The sequence below is a fragment of the Grus americana genome, chromosome 1 (assembly GCF_028858705.1).
Source record: "Grus americana isolate bGruAme1 chromosome 1, bGruAme1.mat, whole genome shotgun sequence".
Classification (NCBI taxonomy): Eukaryota; Metazoa; Chordata; class Aves; order Gruiformes; family Gruidae; genus Grus; species Grus americana.
In genome coordinates this window covers 124,674,513-124,693,862 of record NC_072852.1, presented here as the reverse complement: position 1 = coordinate 124,693,862, position 19,350 = coordinate 124,674,513, and the positions used below count along the sequence as shown (strand labels likewise).

At 39.9% G+C, this 19,350-nt stretch overlaps 1 protein-coding gene across 1 annotated transcript in view; it reads right to left on the bottom strand.

Moving 5' to 3' along the window:
• Window positions 1–428: 428 nt before the first annotated feature.
• MED14 (mediator complex subunit 14) overlaps window positions 429–19,350 on the bottom strand; it is a 37,500-nt gene continuing 18,578 nt past the window's right edge. The window contains exons 13-31 of the mRNA XM_054842033.1: window positions 18,380–18,539; window positions 17,788–17,982; window positions 17,060–17,194; window positions 16,556–16,632; window positions 14,573–14,733; window positions 14,140–14,286; window positions 13,964–14,055; window positions 12,633–12,785; window positions 12,142–12,411; window positions 10,719–10,874; window positions 10,049–10,160; window positions 9,272–9,403; window positions 8,027–8,209; window positions 7,122–7,357; window positions 6,276–6,455; window positions 5,971–6,078; window positions 5,410–5,535; window positions 4,602–4,791; window positions 429–1,056 (exon numbers count right to left, since the gene is read on the bottom strand). Coding sequence (XP_054698008.1) covers window positions 983–1,056; window positions 4,602–4,791; window positions 5,410–5,535; window positions 5,971–6,078; window positions 6,276–6,455; window positions 7,122–7,357; window positions 8,027–8,209; window positions 9,272–9,403; window positions 10,049–10,160; window positions 10,719–10,874; window positions 12,142–12,411; window positions 12,633–12,785; window positions 13,964–14,055; window positions 14,140–14,286; window positions 14,573–14,733; window positions 16,556–16,632; window positions 17,060–17,194; window positions 17,788–17,982; window positions 18,380–18,539 — 2,887 coding nt within the window. The 3' untranslated portion in view covers window positions 429–982. The remainder of the gene's footprint in view (window positions 1,057–4,601; window positions 4,792–5,409; window positions 5,536–5,970; window positions 6,079–6,275; window positions 6,456–7,121; window positions 7,358–8,026; window positions 8,210–9,271; window positions 9,404–10,048; window positions 10,161–10,718; window positions 10,875–12,141; window positions 12,412–12,632; window positions 12,786–13,963; window positions 14,056–14,139; window positions 14,287–14,572; window positions 14,734–16,555; window positions 16,633–17,059; window positions 17,195–17,787; window positions 17,983–18,379; window positions 18,540–19,350) is intronic.

The window sequence follows — 19,350 nt, the reverse complement described above, 5'->3', positions numbered from 1 at the left end:
CCTCTCCAATTTCATGGTATACAGTTCAAGCTTCTACCTTACCTGCCCTTACACTAAGACAAGTAAGAGTTTATAGTTATAGAAGTGTCTGTAACTACAAACTCCATGACAGATGAAAAAAAGGTGCTTTCTTCCACTACACTGCTTTTGGGACAGAACAGATGTCACTCCTTATGACTGTAAGAAATGAAGTATTGCTTTAAGTAATTACTGGTTATTTATACAATCAGGAAAATGAACAAACTCTGTTCTCCTATGACCTGGAACAAACCAAACCCACAGAAAAATGTGTTTTGTTTTGTTTTTAAGTTAGCAGCACGTGTGTGTGCGTGGAAACAAGATCACATACAGAGATAGCCAAATAAGTGCGAATACAAGAAATCTAGCCAGTGGAGAGGAATAAAGTTTAAGATGATACAACTTCCGGTTTAAGATTTTTTAATCCAGTTTATTAAATATTGCTTTTTGGGGACATGTTTACAACAAGCCCAAATAAATTGTTTAAGGATTCAAAGCAGTCATATTAAAATACAGCTTCAATATAAAGTTTGTCACAGTTTTACAGTATTCAAAAATGACAGACCTGCCTTAAAAAAAGACTATTACACCAAAACATAAGAAAAAACAGAGAAAACAAACAAGTTTGGCATTTTCATAATCTTTATAGTATAAAACAGAATATTAAATCTATTACCAGCAAGCTGATACTTCGATCTATTACCTAGTCTGAAGTGTCTCCCATTAAAACACACTATACAACAGCACTATACAAAAGTCGTGGTGATACTCATTTTGATGAAAGTGCATCCCTGAAAGTTTGCCAGTTTATTATAGTTAGCTCTTAAAAAAAAAAAAAAAGGTAAAATTAAAATGTCCTCTTTTAACCGAAGGCTTTACTTTCTTTGGGGGCGTGGGGGGGGTGTGTTTTGGGGGGGGGGGGGGTTGTGGTTTTGTCTCCCTTTCAGCCTTCTTTTAAAAGTGTCTAGGGACGCCCACCAGGGGGCAGCGTAAGATTAACCATCAAATCACGAACGGCTGCAAATATTGTGCATTCACCTGGAACAGGGAAAAGAGACAGGTTAGCATCGCTCCACCGACAGCACTCCTCCACTCTAACAAACATCCCCAGGCAGCGCGAGACAGCCGGCTCCCACCACGCCGGGCACGGCTACTACCCCGTAACGAGCAGGGGTTGACGGTATAACGGTGACTGCGATCAGTAAATCCCAGTGACCCTCCGAGGATGTCAGGATTTGTAATGATTTTTAAGGGCAGTAGCTCCGGCTTTCCCAGCAGGACCGCTCTTGTGGGTCGTGAAATTGCAAGAAGCTCTCAACTATTAATAGCTTTTGGAATGTCAGGTTGAACCTGTACAAGAATGTCGTGCATGGCGCTGCAATCCGAATTGTTCTGCATGTTATTAATTAAAAGCACTACATCTTATAAAGAAAAAAACCACTTTTTCAAGTTCTGTTTGTATTGATTAAGAGCAGAAACTAAACATTTCAAAAAACACGAGTCTGAAACAGCTGGAAGATGTTTTCTGTCCTAAGCCTAGTTTTGGAAACACTTTTAATTCCAAGACTGGGCAAAAGTCAGAAATATGTTTGTTTCAACCAAATTGGTCTGGCTCTACCCTTGACACCTAAACCACAAAATAAAATACAGAGCAAATGGACTTTTGTTTCAAACAGCTGAGCTCTAATACAGAGAGAAAAAAACCAGACACAGCTGTCTCAAGTTTTGAATACCAGCATTTTTTGACAAAACCACACACACATTCTGAAATAGCTTAAAAAGGTTAAAACCAACAGAATCAAAAGGGTTTCACTAGAACAACAAAAGGTGAAGTGTTAGGCAGCTGTGACTTTCATCTACTGTGTCCTGGTAAGAGAATACAGTTAATAGCCTCTGTTGTACCCTGGTCACTGCGGGCTGAATTCTTCCTACATATTTCAAGAAACATCAGTTAGAAGACATTGAATTTTGGGTGCTGAAGGAGCAACAGTGTGAGCAAAGAGATAAGAGCAGAGCCTGTTGGGATGCATTAATCCTAACTGCCAAACTAGGGATTCCCAAGATTATTTTGGGCAAGTCATTATCATATCAAAGCTACAAATCTGGGCTATGTACCATCCCGTGCATCACTGAAAATCAGACACTGAAAAACACTTAGTTGTGAAGTGCTTTAAGAAATATCACGAGTCCTCTCTAAGGGTCACCTCCAGCATCTGTAGGGACTTTCATTTCCTTACTAGACTGATGTCCAGTACGCAATGCAGGTTATAGACTTACAGCTCAAGTTTAACCCTATTATTCTAGGGCGTTGATTCCATCTCAGTTCATAAAATTATTTCCCCAAAATAAAATATTATTTTTCCCCATGGAGGCATAGGTAAAGCAATCTCAAAAGACAGTGTACTCACAACGAGTCAACTTTTTACTGTTAAACACAGCAGAATGTGTTTACCCACAGATCTGAAAAGAAAACTCTTCCAAAAGAACTTACTTTTCAGGCACTACCATTTTATTAAGAGGAAAATTAAGCTGAATACAAAATACTTTCTCACAAAGAGAGAAAGATAAAAAAAGATACAGCCAAAACAAGGCAACACTGATCACGGGTTACAATGAAAGTGCCAGTAATATCAGACGTGCATGATGGGAAGCCCTGGTCCTTTCTGACTGCAAACAGTGAAAAACTCACTTATCCAAGCAAATTGCAATTAGTGCAGCAGAAGAGCTAACAGAGGTAGAAAAATCCTGGGTACAGCACAATAGCGTCGGAAGAGAAAGGATATGCATCTGGGATCTCCCACGTACTGCTCTTGTAAAAGAAGTCTCCCAGCTATCTACTCTCATCTGTTGGCTCTCCTATCACCTTTCAACGGCAAAGAAAAGCAGCTATCTTGTTCTCTTTTATCAGATATAATAATGTAAGTTTTGACAGTAAGAACACAGGAAATTGCATTTCAAGTGTCCTTGGGGAAGATCCTACTTTGGCTGGGTGGTGGAAATAAATAAACAATAAATAAATCCATACAGACTCATTCTTTCTTTTAAAAGTCAGAGGAAAGACTACTAGAAATGTCCTGTGCTCAGCTCACTGCATTCTTTGCCTGGATAAGGTCCTGCCTGGGGCCACAAGCTCTTCTATATGCATTTTTCCCCCTAGTCTATACTCTGTTCCCTGTACCACATTCCGAAACTACTTGAAAACTTGCATGACAAAACAAAAATTGTCTATCCTGGTCCATCAAATGATCGTCAGAAGACATCTCACCTGGCACACTCAAGAGCAGCTTTGACAATTACTTCCTATGCTGCAGTATTTTGTGGAGGGTTTACCTTAAAACACAACTTAGTGCAATAACAATCAGCAAAACAAGTATCTACTCTTCCCCACACCAGAGGAACTCAGCGGGGAAGCACCTTCCAAAAGAAACACCTGAAGTTTGGTTAACGTACGTTGAAAGAAAAGTGCTATACAAACAACAGTTCTGTACCACATACAGAACTCTTACGGGTCACCCTGCACGCCCTCAAGGCTATTGTCTCTCCTATTTACCTACACTACAACTATACGTTAAACAGAAAATGCGTGTTAATTTAAATCTCATCACAATTTTCAGAAATGTATGCATATCCACACCAATTTAAGATAAACATTGCTCATGTTCTAGCAATCGAAATAAACCATCAAGCATAGTTAAAATTTCCGCATAACGACGAGATGAAGAATTACACAGAATAGAAGTAGAATTCAACCTCTGGATTCACAACTTCAATCTATTCACTGGGTTATTGGGAAAAGGCTTTGTTCTTCAGCATCTAACTACAGCGGAACTGAAAGTTATTGTTCTTATGAGCCATCTGTGTATTAGTATCCCAAACCACTGCTTACAGACAACATGCTGCCCAAAGAACCTGCTACTGTTGTTCAACGTTTCAGATATTAAAAAAAAAAAAAGAAAAGAAAAAAAAGCATGACAAACAAGAGGGAGAGCAAAGCACGATGCTCACAGTGCACTACCTATGGGCCAACGAACATTCAGAACAACCTATTTAGCTCAAACACTTCACGGCACGTTTGGTGGACAGGACTGTATGCGCCTCTGTTAGCGTACACACTGACAGAAGAGTATACAATCACCCCAATTACTTTTTAATCATTCACAGCACGTGGACAAGTTCTGATAACTATTTTCACATCCCTTTATATTCTACCGTTAAGCTCAATAACTTCATAATTAACCATGAAAACTGACACTTGACCATAGCATATTTCTTGTGACTCATTCTGGGCCCATTTGTTAAAAAGTATGCCTCCTACTGTGCAGCAAGAGCTGGGCCCACAAGAGGTGCATTCAATCACCCAGGCAGAACAGCAAAATCCAGCCTGAATCATCAGTATAACCTTCTGCTGTGTTGCCAGTACTTGCTATTAAGTTACGTATTGCCTGTCAGGTCAGGAGTTTGTAATCACTAAAGAAGTATGATAGAAATCAAGAATTCAGACTTAAGAGAGGTTTAGTTTTACACTGGAGATTTGTCACAGATGTCTGGGTGAAGAGAATATATCTACTGGACATGTACAGTACCTGGTCGTGGTGAATTCAGTTCAGCAAACCTCTTTAGAATATTGCTAACCATCATTGGAGCAGCAACAGAAGAGTTCTGCTGCCTGGGAATGTCAGCCTGTTGCGTTGTACCCGAAGCCATATCATAAATAATTGGGACAATAATACTAACAGCTTCCTGTGGGACTGTTGTTTTCTGTGTTAGCTGGAGCTGTGGGGAAAAAACAAAAAGTGTGTTACATTGCATGACCACGTACTTCAGCACGACTTCCGATACAGTTAAATGCTCTAGGCCTACAGACAGCATGCACTTCCCCCCCGCCTCAGTTTTCAGACATCAATTCTGTAACAGAGAAGTTATCAATCAGGTGTAGACTACTTTCTTCTCAAAAGCACCCCACAGCGAGCATTGCCTCAGAGACAACTAATATAGATTTGTTCTAAATGCCTCATTCCTGCTATCCCTTCCCAGCACCACTACTGTGTGTATCACTTAATCTAGGTGGTTAATGCCTCAAAGAAGAACTAAACACCCAGAAGCTGAGCACTGGAAGATACCCACAGCCCAGAGAGAACTGAACTTTGTATATTGTCAACATCTCTCCAAGAACACAAAACATGAAGAGTTGCTGTGCTTTTACAGGAGGGAGAATAGGAATACCAACCGAACTCATTATAAGAGAGATACACGCAATCTAGGCTTCCAAATGGCAGACCATTTTTAGCTATTACAGTTGTCAGATATAGCATGCTTATGTTTTGCTACTAACCCGTGATGGTTTCAAAGACATGCAGCCCACAAAATTTTAAAACAGATAGTTCTACTTACAAAAAACAACATTTTGGACTTCAGCACAACAGCAGGTGTTCCTGGAGGCGCAATTGGCGGTGCACTGGGAGGAATTGTTAAACAAAACTGCACATTCCATTTCAGCTGACTTGCCTGATCAGGGAACTGTTTAGAAAGAGCAGCACAGAGAAAGAAGAGCAAAGGTCTCACATCAGTGACATACACGGCTACGAACTAGGGAAGCGTTAGAAAGTAGAATGTATCTCTCTAGCTAAACTTGCAGATGTTGCCAGGTTTAGCATAGGCCAGAATAATTCAGCATAAGGTAAACAAGAATACAATCAGAAAGATTCCAGCCAGCCTATGCATGTGCCTATTGTGCAGTAACGTGCCTGCAGTTTCTCAAAATCATCAGTTTAAAGGAGAAATTTTGGGAGTTTCCAGGAGAGCTTGCAGTAAAACAAGAACTCCTTTATTAACACTAAGTAGTATGTATATAAATTTAGAGTAATTTATGTGTTTAGACATAAAGATACAGCACCTTTTTATAATAAATGTAATAACTGAAGTTGGGTGAACTGAATGGAACAGTTAACTTACCAGCTCAAGTTTCATGATGTGTACGCAGTCCCTGAGGATATGTGTTGGAGCCCCTAGTAATTTTGTGAAGGCTATTAGGGTGTTTGCTTTAAAAGGTGGCCCTGCAACCTGAAGAAAGATATTATTTAGTACTGCCTAGTTAGATAATAGCTATATCATTTAACATGGTAACCAACATGCACTGTTGTTAATTTTATATTTTGCAGCCCTTACACACCAATGAAAGTCAGCAGTACCACTCAAAACACCACCAGAGATTAAAAGCAACTCATAAGAATTTAAACACTGATGATTTGAGTACATACCCTTGTTTCGAAGAACTTCTCCAAAACTTGTAACTCCTCCGATTTCCACTGTCCTGTATTTTCAGGTGTTACTTTCAGTTGCAAGGTCTGGTTGGTTTTGGGATTGAGAGCAACCCTGCACTTCAGTGCCTCTGTCTTAAACATAATTACACCTGGTTCATTGGAGTTTATTAACTGTAGCTGCACAAAAAGAAGTATCGCATTTAATCAGTCATTTGTTAAATAGCATGAACACACACACGCTCACTTCCAAGACCGTAGTGACTGATCTGCCCTCTTTCCAGAAAGAAACACATGGTATTTGTATACAGGTAAAATTGCCTTGCAGAATGAAGCTTATGCAAGATTTGGCTTCTTTCTCTGTCACTGAATCAATGCCAAAGAAGCGAAGAGGCGCGCATTGTCCATCCCAAACCCTAAAGGAACATTCATGACTGAGTAGTTCAGTTATTGTCAACTAGTAACTAGTTTCTTGGCCACTCCTGCCAAATAGTGGCATCCATAGTAACCCTGTGGCTGTTCTAGTTAACTCCCAATGGACAGAAGCCATGGCGTCTGAAAATCTGGTCATAGTCTTGCTATCACATCAGCTATCAACTTTCACATGACTAAACAGGTTTTCCACTTCTGATTTGTGTGGAAAAGAAGTGGAACTAAATGCTTTTTCTAAATTTTGACACTTTACACAGCACGATTCAGCAGCATAGCACGAGTCCAACAGCAAATACTTATGTTTGAAGCATTTCAGTCTGTGCCTGATTTGAAAGGCATGGAGTACAGAAGCATGAAAAAGAACAGTTGTGAAGTCACACTCACAGGTCAATATTAAAACAACCTAAACCATACCGTTTCCTGTTGTATGATCCTCTGAAGATGCCTCCTCATAATAACTGATCCAAGGAATCGCTCGAGAGGGGAGCAAAGATAGCTGCCAGCTAGTCCTGGCACAAGCCCAGGGGTAGGAGAGGGCAACAGCAAAATATTCAAGGCACTGTGGGTGAGGATTGTAGGTATGGATGCAGCCCAAGAGCGTTGAGGTAGTTTACGAGGTGGAGGCATGCTAGTCGGCATTGCTTGGGAACCTATTGATATGGAAAAAGCACTTGTAGTAAGGAAGGATTTAAGCTGAAACGTGTTCACTTTATCTGTTGTCACTATAGAAGCAATGACTTCTCTGGGCCAAAGCTTAATCCTTCTTGAAGAATTTGGCTGCCTAGCAATAGGCAACAGATAGACAAAGTCAAAGAATTAGTGTTTCGACCCTCCACCCATGCAAAGAGTCTCAGTAACATTAAAATCCTACTCCCTTGTCCTCTTTCTGCAGCATGCCAGCAGACAGCAGGTTTGTACAACAAACTCAACGAGATGTAAAGATGGCAAAATCAGTTGTGCAAGAGCAGCATTACAACTCTATGATGTGAAAAGTTAGTATTTGGGTAGGCAAATATGCCTATCATTGCTTTAATTCCAAAGAATTTTCTCAGTCACGGAACTCAATAGTTTGAGACTAATTTCTGCAGTGCAACAAAAGGTATTGATCCTGCTGAAGTTTATGCTCTATGATTTCACTTGTTTTCCAATTTCTTGTCGCAGATTTGAACTAGGATAGAATAAAAGCTTCATTTCCTTATATATTTTACTGCACGAGAGCAGTAAGGGCTGTTAGGCTGACACGCAACTACCAAAAAAAACAGAACTAGAAATGTTAAACATGAGTGTTCCACAGTCATAACACTGATAAAGAAGCCTACTTGTTCCAGCTCGTGGGGAATGAGAGGCATCTGGGACAGGTGAATGAAGGGAAGGATTGGCTGGTGACATTCCAGGCATCCGTGCTGCTGGTGATGGACCAGAGACCTGGGGAGATCCTGGCCAGTTCCCTGCACGCTGACTGGGTGACATCATGGTGTATGGTGAGCTTGGGTCTATGGTACCTACAGATGTTACAAGACCGTTATTATTTTTTAAACAGTTAAGCACGAGGTTTTCTAATCTAGAAATCTAAAAAAGCAGAATCTGTAAAGCATGAAAGTGTCTGCAAACTTTTAGACTACATTTTACAACCATATAAAAAACATAATGGGGGGAAAAATAAAATCAAGATGCAGATTCAAGGGTTTTCTGGTTGTATTTTTTAAAAAGTAAAATAAAATTGAACGTTAAGGCAAATTGGCATGTTCAACATGTAACGGGGTCTAAACTAAAAAGAACACCTGCCTACAGACTTGGACTTCTACTGCTCCTTAGCAAATGAAAGCCTCAGCTAGACTGTTCCTTATCTATTCAGTATCTTGCAGTTATCTCTGCAATAATATCTTCGGTTTTGTACTCCGTTATAAAGACCGATCAGAACAAGCTTCTTAAACTGTCTGTTGTACATCTATCTCACTTTGTTCATCCTGACAGTTCAATTGGCATGCTAAAGTTACAATCTGAACTGTTATTTTATTGTGATCTATGGAATGGTTTCCAATGCACTGCAATTATAACAAACAATTGTTTTGGCAGCTTTCCAAAAAAACTCAATAAAGGAAACAACCAAAAGGCATGTTGCTCACATAGAGGTGTGTCAAACCTGCAAGACTTTGACAATGTTTTCAAATTGCAAGTATTTGAATTTCTAATCTGTTTCAGTTATTTCTTCCAGGAAACGTAAGCAGTGAAAACACATTAACTAATCTAACAAGAGACAATGCTCATTAAAAGCTGCAGCCGTTGTTCTGCTACAAGACCACACAGAATTTCCCCACATTAGTAAGCAGGAAAGAGTGACTGATAGTAAATTTTTAAAAATGTTAGGAACACCTCAACGTGCCATGCAGCTACTTTTGACTACTGTTAAGAGTTACACCCACATGTATGAAAACAGCTACTTAAGCCAATTACAAACCACAATTTTTTCTCAATTAACTTAGGTCTGCTTGGGAAGACTTAATTTCAAGTAGGAAATGTGCTCTCCCTGTCACTATATATACACCTGCCAGTAAAGAACTCACCATGTGGGCTGGCAAAGTTAGCTGTTTGTCCCATTGTGATTCCAAGAGAGGAAGGTGAAGGAGTTGGACCAAAGGATGCTGGTGATGGTGCTCTTAAAGCTCCGCTAGGTGAGCTTGCAGCATGCAAGTTTCCTAATCAAAGACATCAGGTCACTCAACATACACATTTCCCATTTTTCTGTTATATTTTTTTTTCCTATCAGCTGCTACAGCTATCTCCTTTTCAGGGAAACAGCAAACAAGATTCATGAGAATTTGGTTTTGCACTTGAAGGCTTTATTTTGTATATGCATGAGTGTTATATTTTCCAGATTGATTCACCACACAAATGAAACTTTCCAAGATATTTGGCTTGAAGAATGGTATTTCCCCCCTTGCCCAGCCCTTCCCCAAATTTAAATATTTTCAGCTGTTGTGCTATAACAGCTGGGAGCAGAAAGCAGAGCTTTGGTGATGAAAAGCTTTTCTGAAAAGGCAGATATTTAAAATTAACAGGTTTTGATCTGAACAAGTTGTAAGTCGTAAGAATTAAACAGTCCCAAATATGACAGAGCTAAAGACGACAGTTTCATGGAATTTTTGGTTTTTTTAGCTTCAAAACGTACTTTCCAAAACATGCATGGCAGGACTTTGCCTTGCTATTTTCCCACAATATAAGGTGCTTTCTCTTGGCTAACTTGGAGCTAAACACAGCTCAAATAATAGAAAAAAGCATGCACGCACAGAAAGCTGTGTGTACATGCACATCACCAGCACACAAGCTCTCGGCCATCTTACCTGGTGACTGTGTGTGCATCATAGACGGAGATGGCGTTACTGTGTTGTGATAGGAGGTGGGTGGTGAAGTAAGAGGATATGCTCCCGATGCTCCAGCCTGTTTTGCAAATGGCTGAAATTGTCAACACAGGAGAATGAAAATTTTTTATCATTTTGTACTAAATCTAAAGTTAAGTATGTGCAGGAGAATACTAGTGAGAGTTTGGTCCCCACCTATGAAATCCTATAGGTCTATCAACATAGTTGTTTGATTCTCTATATCGCCTTGTTCAGTGCTCACTATTTTTTTCAGTGACTTTTTGCAGTTTCTCAAGACAGAATACCTCTGCACCTCATTCCTTTTTATCTGCCACCCTGTAATGGTGAAGCCTCCTGACTCCCCCCTCCCATCTTTTATCTTAAACAGTCATTCTCCCTCCCTCAGTCCTTTGCTTCTAAGGCAGCAAGTCTCATGTGACCTTCCAAAGCTGCTGTTCATATGCTACAGGCTGTTTACACCGGAATGAGAAATGGCAAAATAAATTAATATGTTTTGCCCCAAGGGGAATTCCACAGCAGAGCAGTTTTACAGTCTCCCTTTCCATTTTTTACTGCTAATCCTTTTAGAAAGTTCTTAGAAATCTACAGTTGTGGAAGACAATAGACATTTCTTATTTTGCCTGGAGGGTACCTGTTGTTGTGGTTGCTGCAGCGGCTGCTGGGGTTGAAGCTGCGATATCAAAGAATCCATCATGTCTCCTCCAATAGGAGAAGGTGGATTATCATCTTCGTTGACAGATCGTCTTCGTGCGTCCTGATTGCTGTCAACAAACATGTTCAGGAATGTCTGTGGAAAAATCAGTTTTGTTACTAATTTCTCCATTTAAATATTATTACATAAATGAGCACAGTAGTTGCTGAGCTTTAAAACTATCAGCTAGAGCACATAAGAAAAAGGCAGGTCTCTAGCAAGCATTCATTATATAAAGCATGAACAGTTTGCAAAATATATCAATTCATAAACAGAGCTTCTCAGTGGATATTTAAGCTCATTTCCTTTTTTCTTTTAAAAAAGGGGTCTTGCATCGCCACCAAACAAGAAACCTTGCTCATTAACATGAAATCTCTTTAGTCAATTGAAATACCAACATTTTTTTTTTTCCTTAAAAATAAAGAAAAGCCTACACCTGGAAATCAGTATCCAGAACCTACTGGGCTGTTGTGTCACACCTACAACTGCCCTGTTTGGGTAAGAATGCCCAGGTCACCTCCTCCATAGCATCCTCTTGTACCCAGAGGAATTTGCCAACCCTCTCGAATTACTTCCTCCTCTACCTTCCCAATTTTGTTCTCTTATACTTTCCACTGGTATCTACAATCCCCTCCCTCATCCCATTAGCCTTCCACTTGGAATTTGGGAATGCGGTATATGTTTAGGATCAGCTAAATGCAGTACCAGAGAATCAGTGTTCAACTGCAACTGTCAGAAGAAAAAAAATTAGTAAACTATCCTGTATCACAATGGGTGCCACTTCCCAATATTTCAGTATAACTAGCACTGGTACAAGCTGCCCTCAGCTAAGGCATTCTGTCAGTGTGCACAGATACACTTTTCAGGAAGAGTGAGCCAGTGCTGTATTCAGGAGCAAAGCCACAGGCTCCTGCCACACACTGATGGAAACTATTTTAAAATTTCTGTCTAGAATCATCTGACACGGAACATTTCCTCATCTGCAATGTATGAACACTGTCCTGCCACACAACGTAGTTTGTGAGAAGCAGTTGTTGTTAATTGTGGAGAATACATCTAGCCTAGTCACAAAGCTTCAGCAAGTTTTAACAAAAGGATGCCTGAAGTAGCCTCTATGTTATTTTATTACACAGATATGGAAAAAACCCCTGACACTTGATGCTCGTTTTCTTAAAGTAAATGTTTCAATTCAAACTAATTAACAAATCTACTGATAAATCAGAAAATCCCTTCAGTGCTCAGAATTTCGGAAGGACTGCAGCTCTTCACAAAAAAAGCTTCACAAAGCTCTTCACACCAGATCCATACTTCAAGTTAAAAGCTCACTTATTTACAACATGCCAGAAAACACAGAAATGGTCACCTTTAATCCAGGTGCAGGGTAAAAACCTTCAACTATTTTGCTGTTGTCAAAGAGACTGTACGCCCCATCGCGTATCGCTACGACACCACGACTCCGGCAGTAGATGTCAATGCAGTACATATTCCTAAAAGCCAGCCTGATATGCGTGGGTGACTGTGGCAGAATTGAGAAACACTGATAGGCAGTGTTGGTGCGTTGAGTCAGACCCAGCATGGGCACAGTTGGAAGCTTGTTGATGGCATTTAATGGAGCCTGAGTGTCAAACAAAACCTGAGAGAGAACAGATATTGAGAGATTAGGTAGCTTACCTTTACTTAAAGGGTCAGGGAAAATGGGGCATAGGGGCGATACAATCTTCCCCAAGCCACCTTCTGCCAATGAGATCCATAAACAATCATAACACACGTGTAAATTTTGAAGAGAACAGTTTAATCAGGATTCAACTCTTAATTATCTTGCACTTTTCTTGAGAGAAGTTTTTAAAACATTACCTGTAACAACTGCACCACATTTGGTGTTTTATTAAACATTTCCTGGAGCTGGTGCAGAATTGTGTTGTGACAGTTACTGCAACCTGAGTTTGGGCCAACAGTCCCCAGTGAAATGTGGAACTTCTGGAGTATGGAGTTCCACTGAATGCTGATCTGCAATGTCAAGAACATAAAATGATCTTGGAAACTAGAACAACTATGAGGTAATAACAAGAAACCTGGTCTGCTTTAATTTTTTTCTCCATTTTTCATGAAACCTCAAAAGATTCCTAACTCACCTTCCTCAAAAGTTGCTGAGGTTGTGGGGAAGAAAAAAAAAAAAAGGCAAAAAAAAAAGCACTGTTAGGTTCAACATCCATTTAGCTAGCTGGACTGTTGGCAACTACAAAACTGGGGAATTATTTTAGCAAGTCAACCAAAAAGAAAAAAAGCCTTTTCTGCCAAAGGTGAGATAGAGAAAATTAAGCTTCAAAGATTCATGCTGCAGGGAACTGAATAATGAGTTGCTGGAGATGCACTGGTTTTCTCAGTCATACCACACAAACGAGAACTAGACATGCTAATGTGTAAGGAAGTGACATGCAAAATCCACACTGCTACTCTTGCTACTTATTAACTGTCCCAATAAAACGCACATAGAAATACTCTTAAAAATTCAGCTTAGAACATGAATACATAAAACCTTCCAGGAAGCAAATTTCAAGGGCATTAGCTACTTTGCAACAGTTGCATACAAAAATATATTCTTAGTCTGTAATAAGTGTGCACTTTCTCCTCTACCTTGCATTTAAAGCATGTGGGCAAGTACTCAGTCAGTTATCAAAGTAATTAATAAGCTGTGAATTCAAATACTACACAGTAAGCCAGACTTCTGAACAAGGAAACAGCACTGCTGCAAAATAATTAAGGACGGCCTCATTTAAAAGCACAGTGCTGCACTTAAAACTTTCTAAGAGTCCTTTCTTCTGAGGCAGAAACAGGCACTCAGCTTACATATATCCATATATCCCAGTACAGCAGTGAGCAGTAGCAATGCTTAACATAAGTCTGTCAGAAAAAGGCTGCCACACCTGCTTTCATCACTCAGGAGCACACAACTGTCCTTCCCACAATTTAGAGCATCTTACACAAATTCTCAGAAATTGTGAACATCTAGTAACCTAGCAAATTAGCAATCTGGCACCCTCTAGTTCTGTCTTTTCTATATTCATCAGTATTAATTCCATAATAATGTAATACAAGGAAATATTTTGTAGCACAATTCTGAGAACTCTAAGCCTACCCATTCTGATTTCAAACATACATTTTAAGTGCACTGCGGAGTTACTTACTGAGCTCCCCTTGGTAGTTCCATAACAAAGGATAAGTTTTCGGTAATTGTAGATACGAACTTCTGAAAAAACGTTTAAGTGGTTGGGTATGTCTTTGAAGAAAGGAGGGAAAAGAGAGTGAGAAAACCATAGTAATCCGTAAACACATCATTTTAACAAGGAGGTGATTTCTGTACCTGGTAAGGATCGTGCAAACTCCAGGACACATTCATACAGCCGAGCAATACTGTTCCAGTCATTAAGGAACATCTCAACAACTTTGCGACCTCCAACTGGTTCAGATAGCTGGTTTTCATACGTCAGGTAAACATGACGGGTTGGTCCTGCAGTGTCAGGAGATGGTAAATACTGATTAAACTGATGGTTCCTAAACTGTGGTTTACAGACTGTGACTGAAGTGCAGCAAGTGACTAGGAAGCATGTTTAAATAATTTAATAATAATTTAAATGCATCAACTCAGTAGTCAAAGTTTTGATTCAGGTACACTGTAGTTCATTAGAAATCTTAAGAGCAGACAGTTGTCCAGTAACACCAAAACATTAGAACTACTGGAACAGACAATGTAAACCACAAAAAAAAAAGTGCCAGTTTTCCTAAATAAAACTTACCTTGCTCCCTGGATGAAGTGCTATTAAGTGGACAGTTCGCAAACACCAGCTCAGCCACCCATGTACGATTATTTCTACCTTGTAATCGGAAAGTGCAATCAAGAAGAGATCGGTCCAGAGCCTTCTGCGTTTCCTCGTTCACACCTTTACATGGAGGAATTCTATTCATGGTAAAAGAAAAATTAAAAATCTCAGTTATACACAGTACAGTTCCAAAACAAAAAATACTACCTACTAACATTTCCTGAAGGACTTCCAAATCTGGACATGAAAGAATGAACAAATCAAGAGCAAAGGCAGCTGGACTGCACAGCGAGATATCCTATTCCTCTTCAAGGACTGTAATAAGTGCGTTACAAAAGCACTCTGAGTAAAGACCAATTTTTATATGGATTCAACACCTGCAAATTACAGGCTGTTAAGGTATCTGATGAATTGTCCTGATCTCCTGGTGAAGTAAAAGCACACCAATACAAAGCTTTGATACAGAGAAACAAGCCAAAAAAGATGAAAACAAGTTCTGTGGCAACCTGAATTCATGAATCAGTTCGCCTTCTAGAACAAGCTCACTTTAACTGCAATGAACCACCTGACAGTTATCTTAGTACCCACTAGTTCATTCATATCCTGATGTGCGAATTAAGCTCAGGGGACAGACTAAATAAAGCTTAAGTAAAAACATGCGACACTTTTTCAAACCCCTTGAGAGTCCATCCTGAAATTTCACGTACCAGCATAAAAGAAGTTAAGAAGGTTTTACTCTAGAAGGTGTCTTTGGGGTTTGGTTTTTTTATGTTTTAAACTGATATAATCTGTTTTACTTCATAAGGCAATCCAACATATAACTGGCGAGGCTTGAAGTAGGCTCCTAGAAGTGTTCAAAACTGGCTGGACTGCCAGGGAGAAAGCACTGCGGTCAACACTTGCAGGTTCAATTAGTGGTTGGTTGTGGCTGACATTCCTCAGGGTTAACACAGAGGCCAATACTATTTAACTAATTCAACAACCTACATGATGCAAAGGAATAGCAAGTTTGCAGATGACACCAAACAGAAGGGAGCACTTAATGTGCTGGAGGACAGGGCTGCCATTCAGAGACCTCAGATGGCTGGAGGAAAGAGTTAACAGGAATCTCATAAAGTTCAACACAAACAAATGCAAAGTCCTGCACTTGGACCTAAATAACCTCAAGCAACAGCACAGAGTGGGGACTGACTGGCAGAAAAAGAACTTGGGGATCTGGGAGACAGACTGAGCAGGAGACAGCAGCGTGCCCTTGCAGCAATGACAGACCACTGCATCCTGGGCTGTATTAGCCAGGCAATCAAGTGACTACTCCCTTCTAGTCAGCATTTGAGATCGCTGTGCCCAGGGAGGGCACAAAAACCCTTGGAGATTGGAAAATGCAGCTGATCAAGCCCTGCTTTGAGCAGACAGTTAGACCAGATTACCTCCACGGTCCCTTCCACTCTTAAATTACTGTACGATTCTCAGATGTTTTCTCTACAAGTTTTTTACCATGCAATTGTCTTTTCTAGGATTCACTGCATTTTCCTCTGCATTATCACATACTGCTAATTGTCAAATAACATATGGAGTATGTAGGCCTCTGACCTAATCTAAAATTGCAATTAGATGTTCATGAATCATCACCATATCTTCCTTAGCACTGCCTGGATTTTAGGACTGAAGACTGTCAGACTGTTTTCAAAGGTCCCCAGTTTAGGCTAATGATGGAAACAAATTATAGTTGGCTTTGTGTCTACTCTTCTTTTCCTCTTTCTCCAGCACTGCTTCACATGAGATTGCAAGACACGCAATAATTAAAAAACCAAAACAAACCAAACAAAACCCACAAACAAAAACCCCAAACCGAAAAATCCTCCCGTCCCGATATTTGTAGTGTTACTCTCCAAACAATCCTTTTTTTCTCTCAAGCACATGTACAGTAACGAAATGAAACACAGGCGCATATCCTCTTACTTTAATAAACGTATTGCATGGCTGAAGCCATCTCCTTCTACTTGTACTCCCTGGTGAGGAATGTCCATATTAGATAACTAGGAATGAACAAGAAAAACGTTATTCCAAGCAAAAAGTCAAGCAATATGACTGTAACTTTTTCAAGGATTTTTTTTTTCCCTAAGGGTGACAGATGTTTCACATCCTCAAGTACTGAAAAGCCAAAAAACAGTCTGTGCAAATCTGGTATAAAGTTGTCTCCCATCCCCTCCCACAAGTGTGACTTTCATCCTCCCATTTTCCCTTTCCCTCAACTTGTCAAGCTTTTTGCAGTGCTTGGTATTAGAGAACCAGCTCTACAAAGACTACAGCAACCCAGTGTAGAACATCAGTCACCCAGGCTCAGCTGGCAGGGAAACTCCATAGCGAACACATGACCACAAGTTTACTGAATAGTCACATCTAGACATGAGAATCAGAAGTAGTAGAGGGGAAGAAGGAAACAAAATACTTTTAAATACATACCTCCATACGAAGCCCTATAAATGGCATATTTGTATCACACATGGCTACAATATGAGCTAGCACTTTATTGAAGGCACACATTTCTCCCGACCGTTTCGGTTTCTTAGGTTCTATGGAACATGGATCACCAGAAAACTAGAATTAAAATAAAGACAAATGTACATGCACATTTGGAGCAAACGTTTTGAAAAGATGTCAGAGAATAATCTCATTCATCCAAGTTTCACATGAATCACACCCTGAGCAGAAACTCCTGAAAGGATGTGGTCCACTTCAGGACTGAAGCAATTCAGTTAAAGTAATTTTATAATCACCTCCTTCCTTACAATAGTATTTATATATCACTAAGCCATGTCAGCCTGACCCCCAAAAGTAACTCTTACCAGCCCCTGTGAGTCTTTCAAAGACTACAACCACACAGCACAAAGCATATCATGCAGATACCAGTGCTCTGCGTATACAAGCTACTCTAGCTACCTCAGCACAGTGCTTTGCCTTGGCTCTTTACAACAGTTGAGAAGGCCTGGCATGAATTAAATGACAACTGTTGGAAAATAGTTTTCCAACATCTCCCTAGGGAAGCAGTCCGGAGAACCAAGCCGCAATACAAGCAAGCTGTCAGCCATACAAAATTTTGAAACAACACTGCTAAAGCTGATATTGCTGCTCAGAACACACGTTTAGCTTTCATGCTCTATAACTAGCTTGATGGCTTTTGAAGCACATACCTTGCGTTTGACACCACTTTTCATTTGTTTCCCACTTTTTGTGTCTAGTACCAACTCTTCAATGTTTGGTTTGAACTGCTGTAGTAAAAGTGCAGTAGCAGGGCTGTCATCTCCTTCAGCGTAGCTCACAGAGAGAAAATGGTACTTGTACTCCAGCTCTGTGGGATTGCCAGGAACATCAAACATCTCTACAACCTATATTTAAACAAAACAACAAATTGAGAAGACCCTCAAGCTAAGAACACGTCTACATCAGTTCCTATCCTCTCCGCCTCAAAGAAAAGACATTAGTCTTTCTCAAGATACTAATACTGTGGCTAGGAAAGGGATCCAAGAAGAGAAGGAAGATTAAACTTTCAGGAAACATAAAGAGCATGGGAAGGTTGCCAAGTAATAAACCTTTATGTCCCCTCCTCTCTATAAGCCTGACTGCTTAACAAACCCACTGAACGAGAGAAGGGAGGGAGAGGGGAGAGTCGAGGATTACATCAATCACTTGGTTCCTAATGTTAGAGTTAACAATACAACAGACAAACTGTCTGGTATATCCATGACTGGGAGCAAAAGACAGAAGCATTTTTCAGTTACTTACAATGTAGTACTGTGGAAGACGAGTGAGTTTGATAAACAGTTTGTGTTTGGAAAGGTTTCCCACTGGATGGCTAGCATAATTTGCCAGTTGTAGAGTTTCACTGCTCACTGTAGGCAGATGTTTTATAGACTGTTTGCAACGTTGCTGTCCAAGCCAGAACCTTGCATTGAAATAAAGGTATTAGTACCCTGAGACTGTTTTGCATTATTCTAGTGTACTGCTGTTTAGAGCATCACCATCAAGTTAAGAGTCAGTCGTATTCTAAGTCAACATCTATCATTGCTGCATAAGTTATATACAGAAAATCACACAGAAAATTTCATGAGTTTATATTTTCTTATTACTATCTTTACACATTGGCTTCAGCTTGAGTAACAGACAGCTGCTAATTTAAGAAGAAAAGCCCTGAAATTATTCGCTGAAGGAATACATAAATAAATTTTTGTACACCACAATATGAAATTACAATATAAAAAAGAAGGGACAAATAAAAAAAACCCATGCAGATTATGGTTATTTTACATTTTGGAATCTTTGAATATTTTTGGTATAGAAAAGAAAATCTTTGCTCCCATATGCTGGTAAGCAATAAAGTAAAAAAAGTCACCAAAGCTGGATGTCACTCTGGATTATGTTATAAACAAACTCATTCACCTGAATAAGTTTGGACATGAAGAACCACATCCAAGACACCAAATCTATTCTAATGTTTCTTTGTCCTACTCCAGTGGATTTTGGCAATAGTAACAAGGCCAGAAAGCCTAGCTAGGCTCGAAAGGGGCTCAGAAACGTGTGGCTTGGTTTTTCAGCCAAACTTCTACTGAAAACAGCAGTGGAAAGTGTGGGTGCTCAGCATCTCTCCAGCACAACACACCATGTTTATTCTTGTAGATACACGTTGGATATAGCTGTCCAAAAAAGACATTTTGTGGGACTGCCTAGCTTCCTCAAAAACTGCAGCACTACCCAAG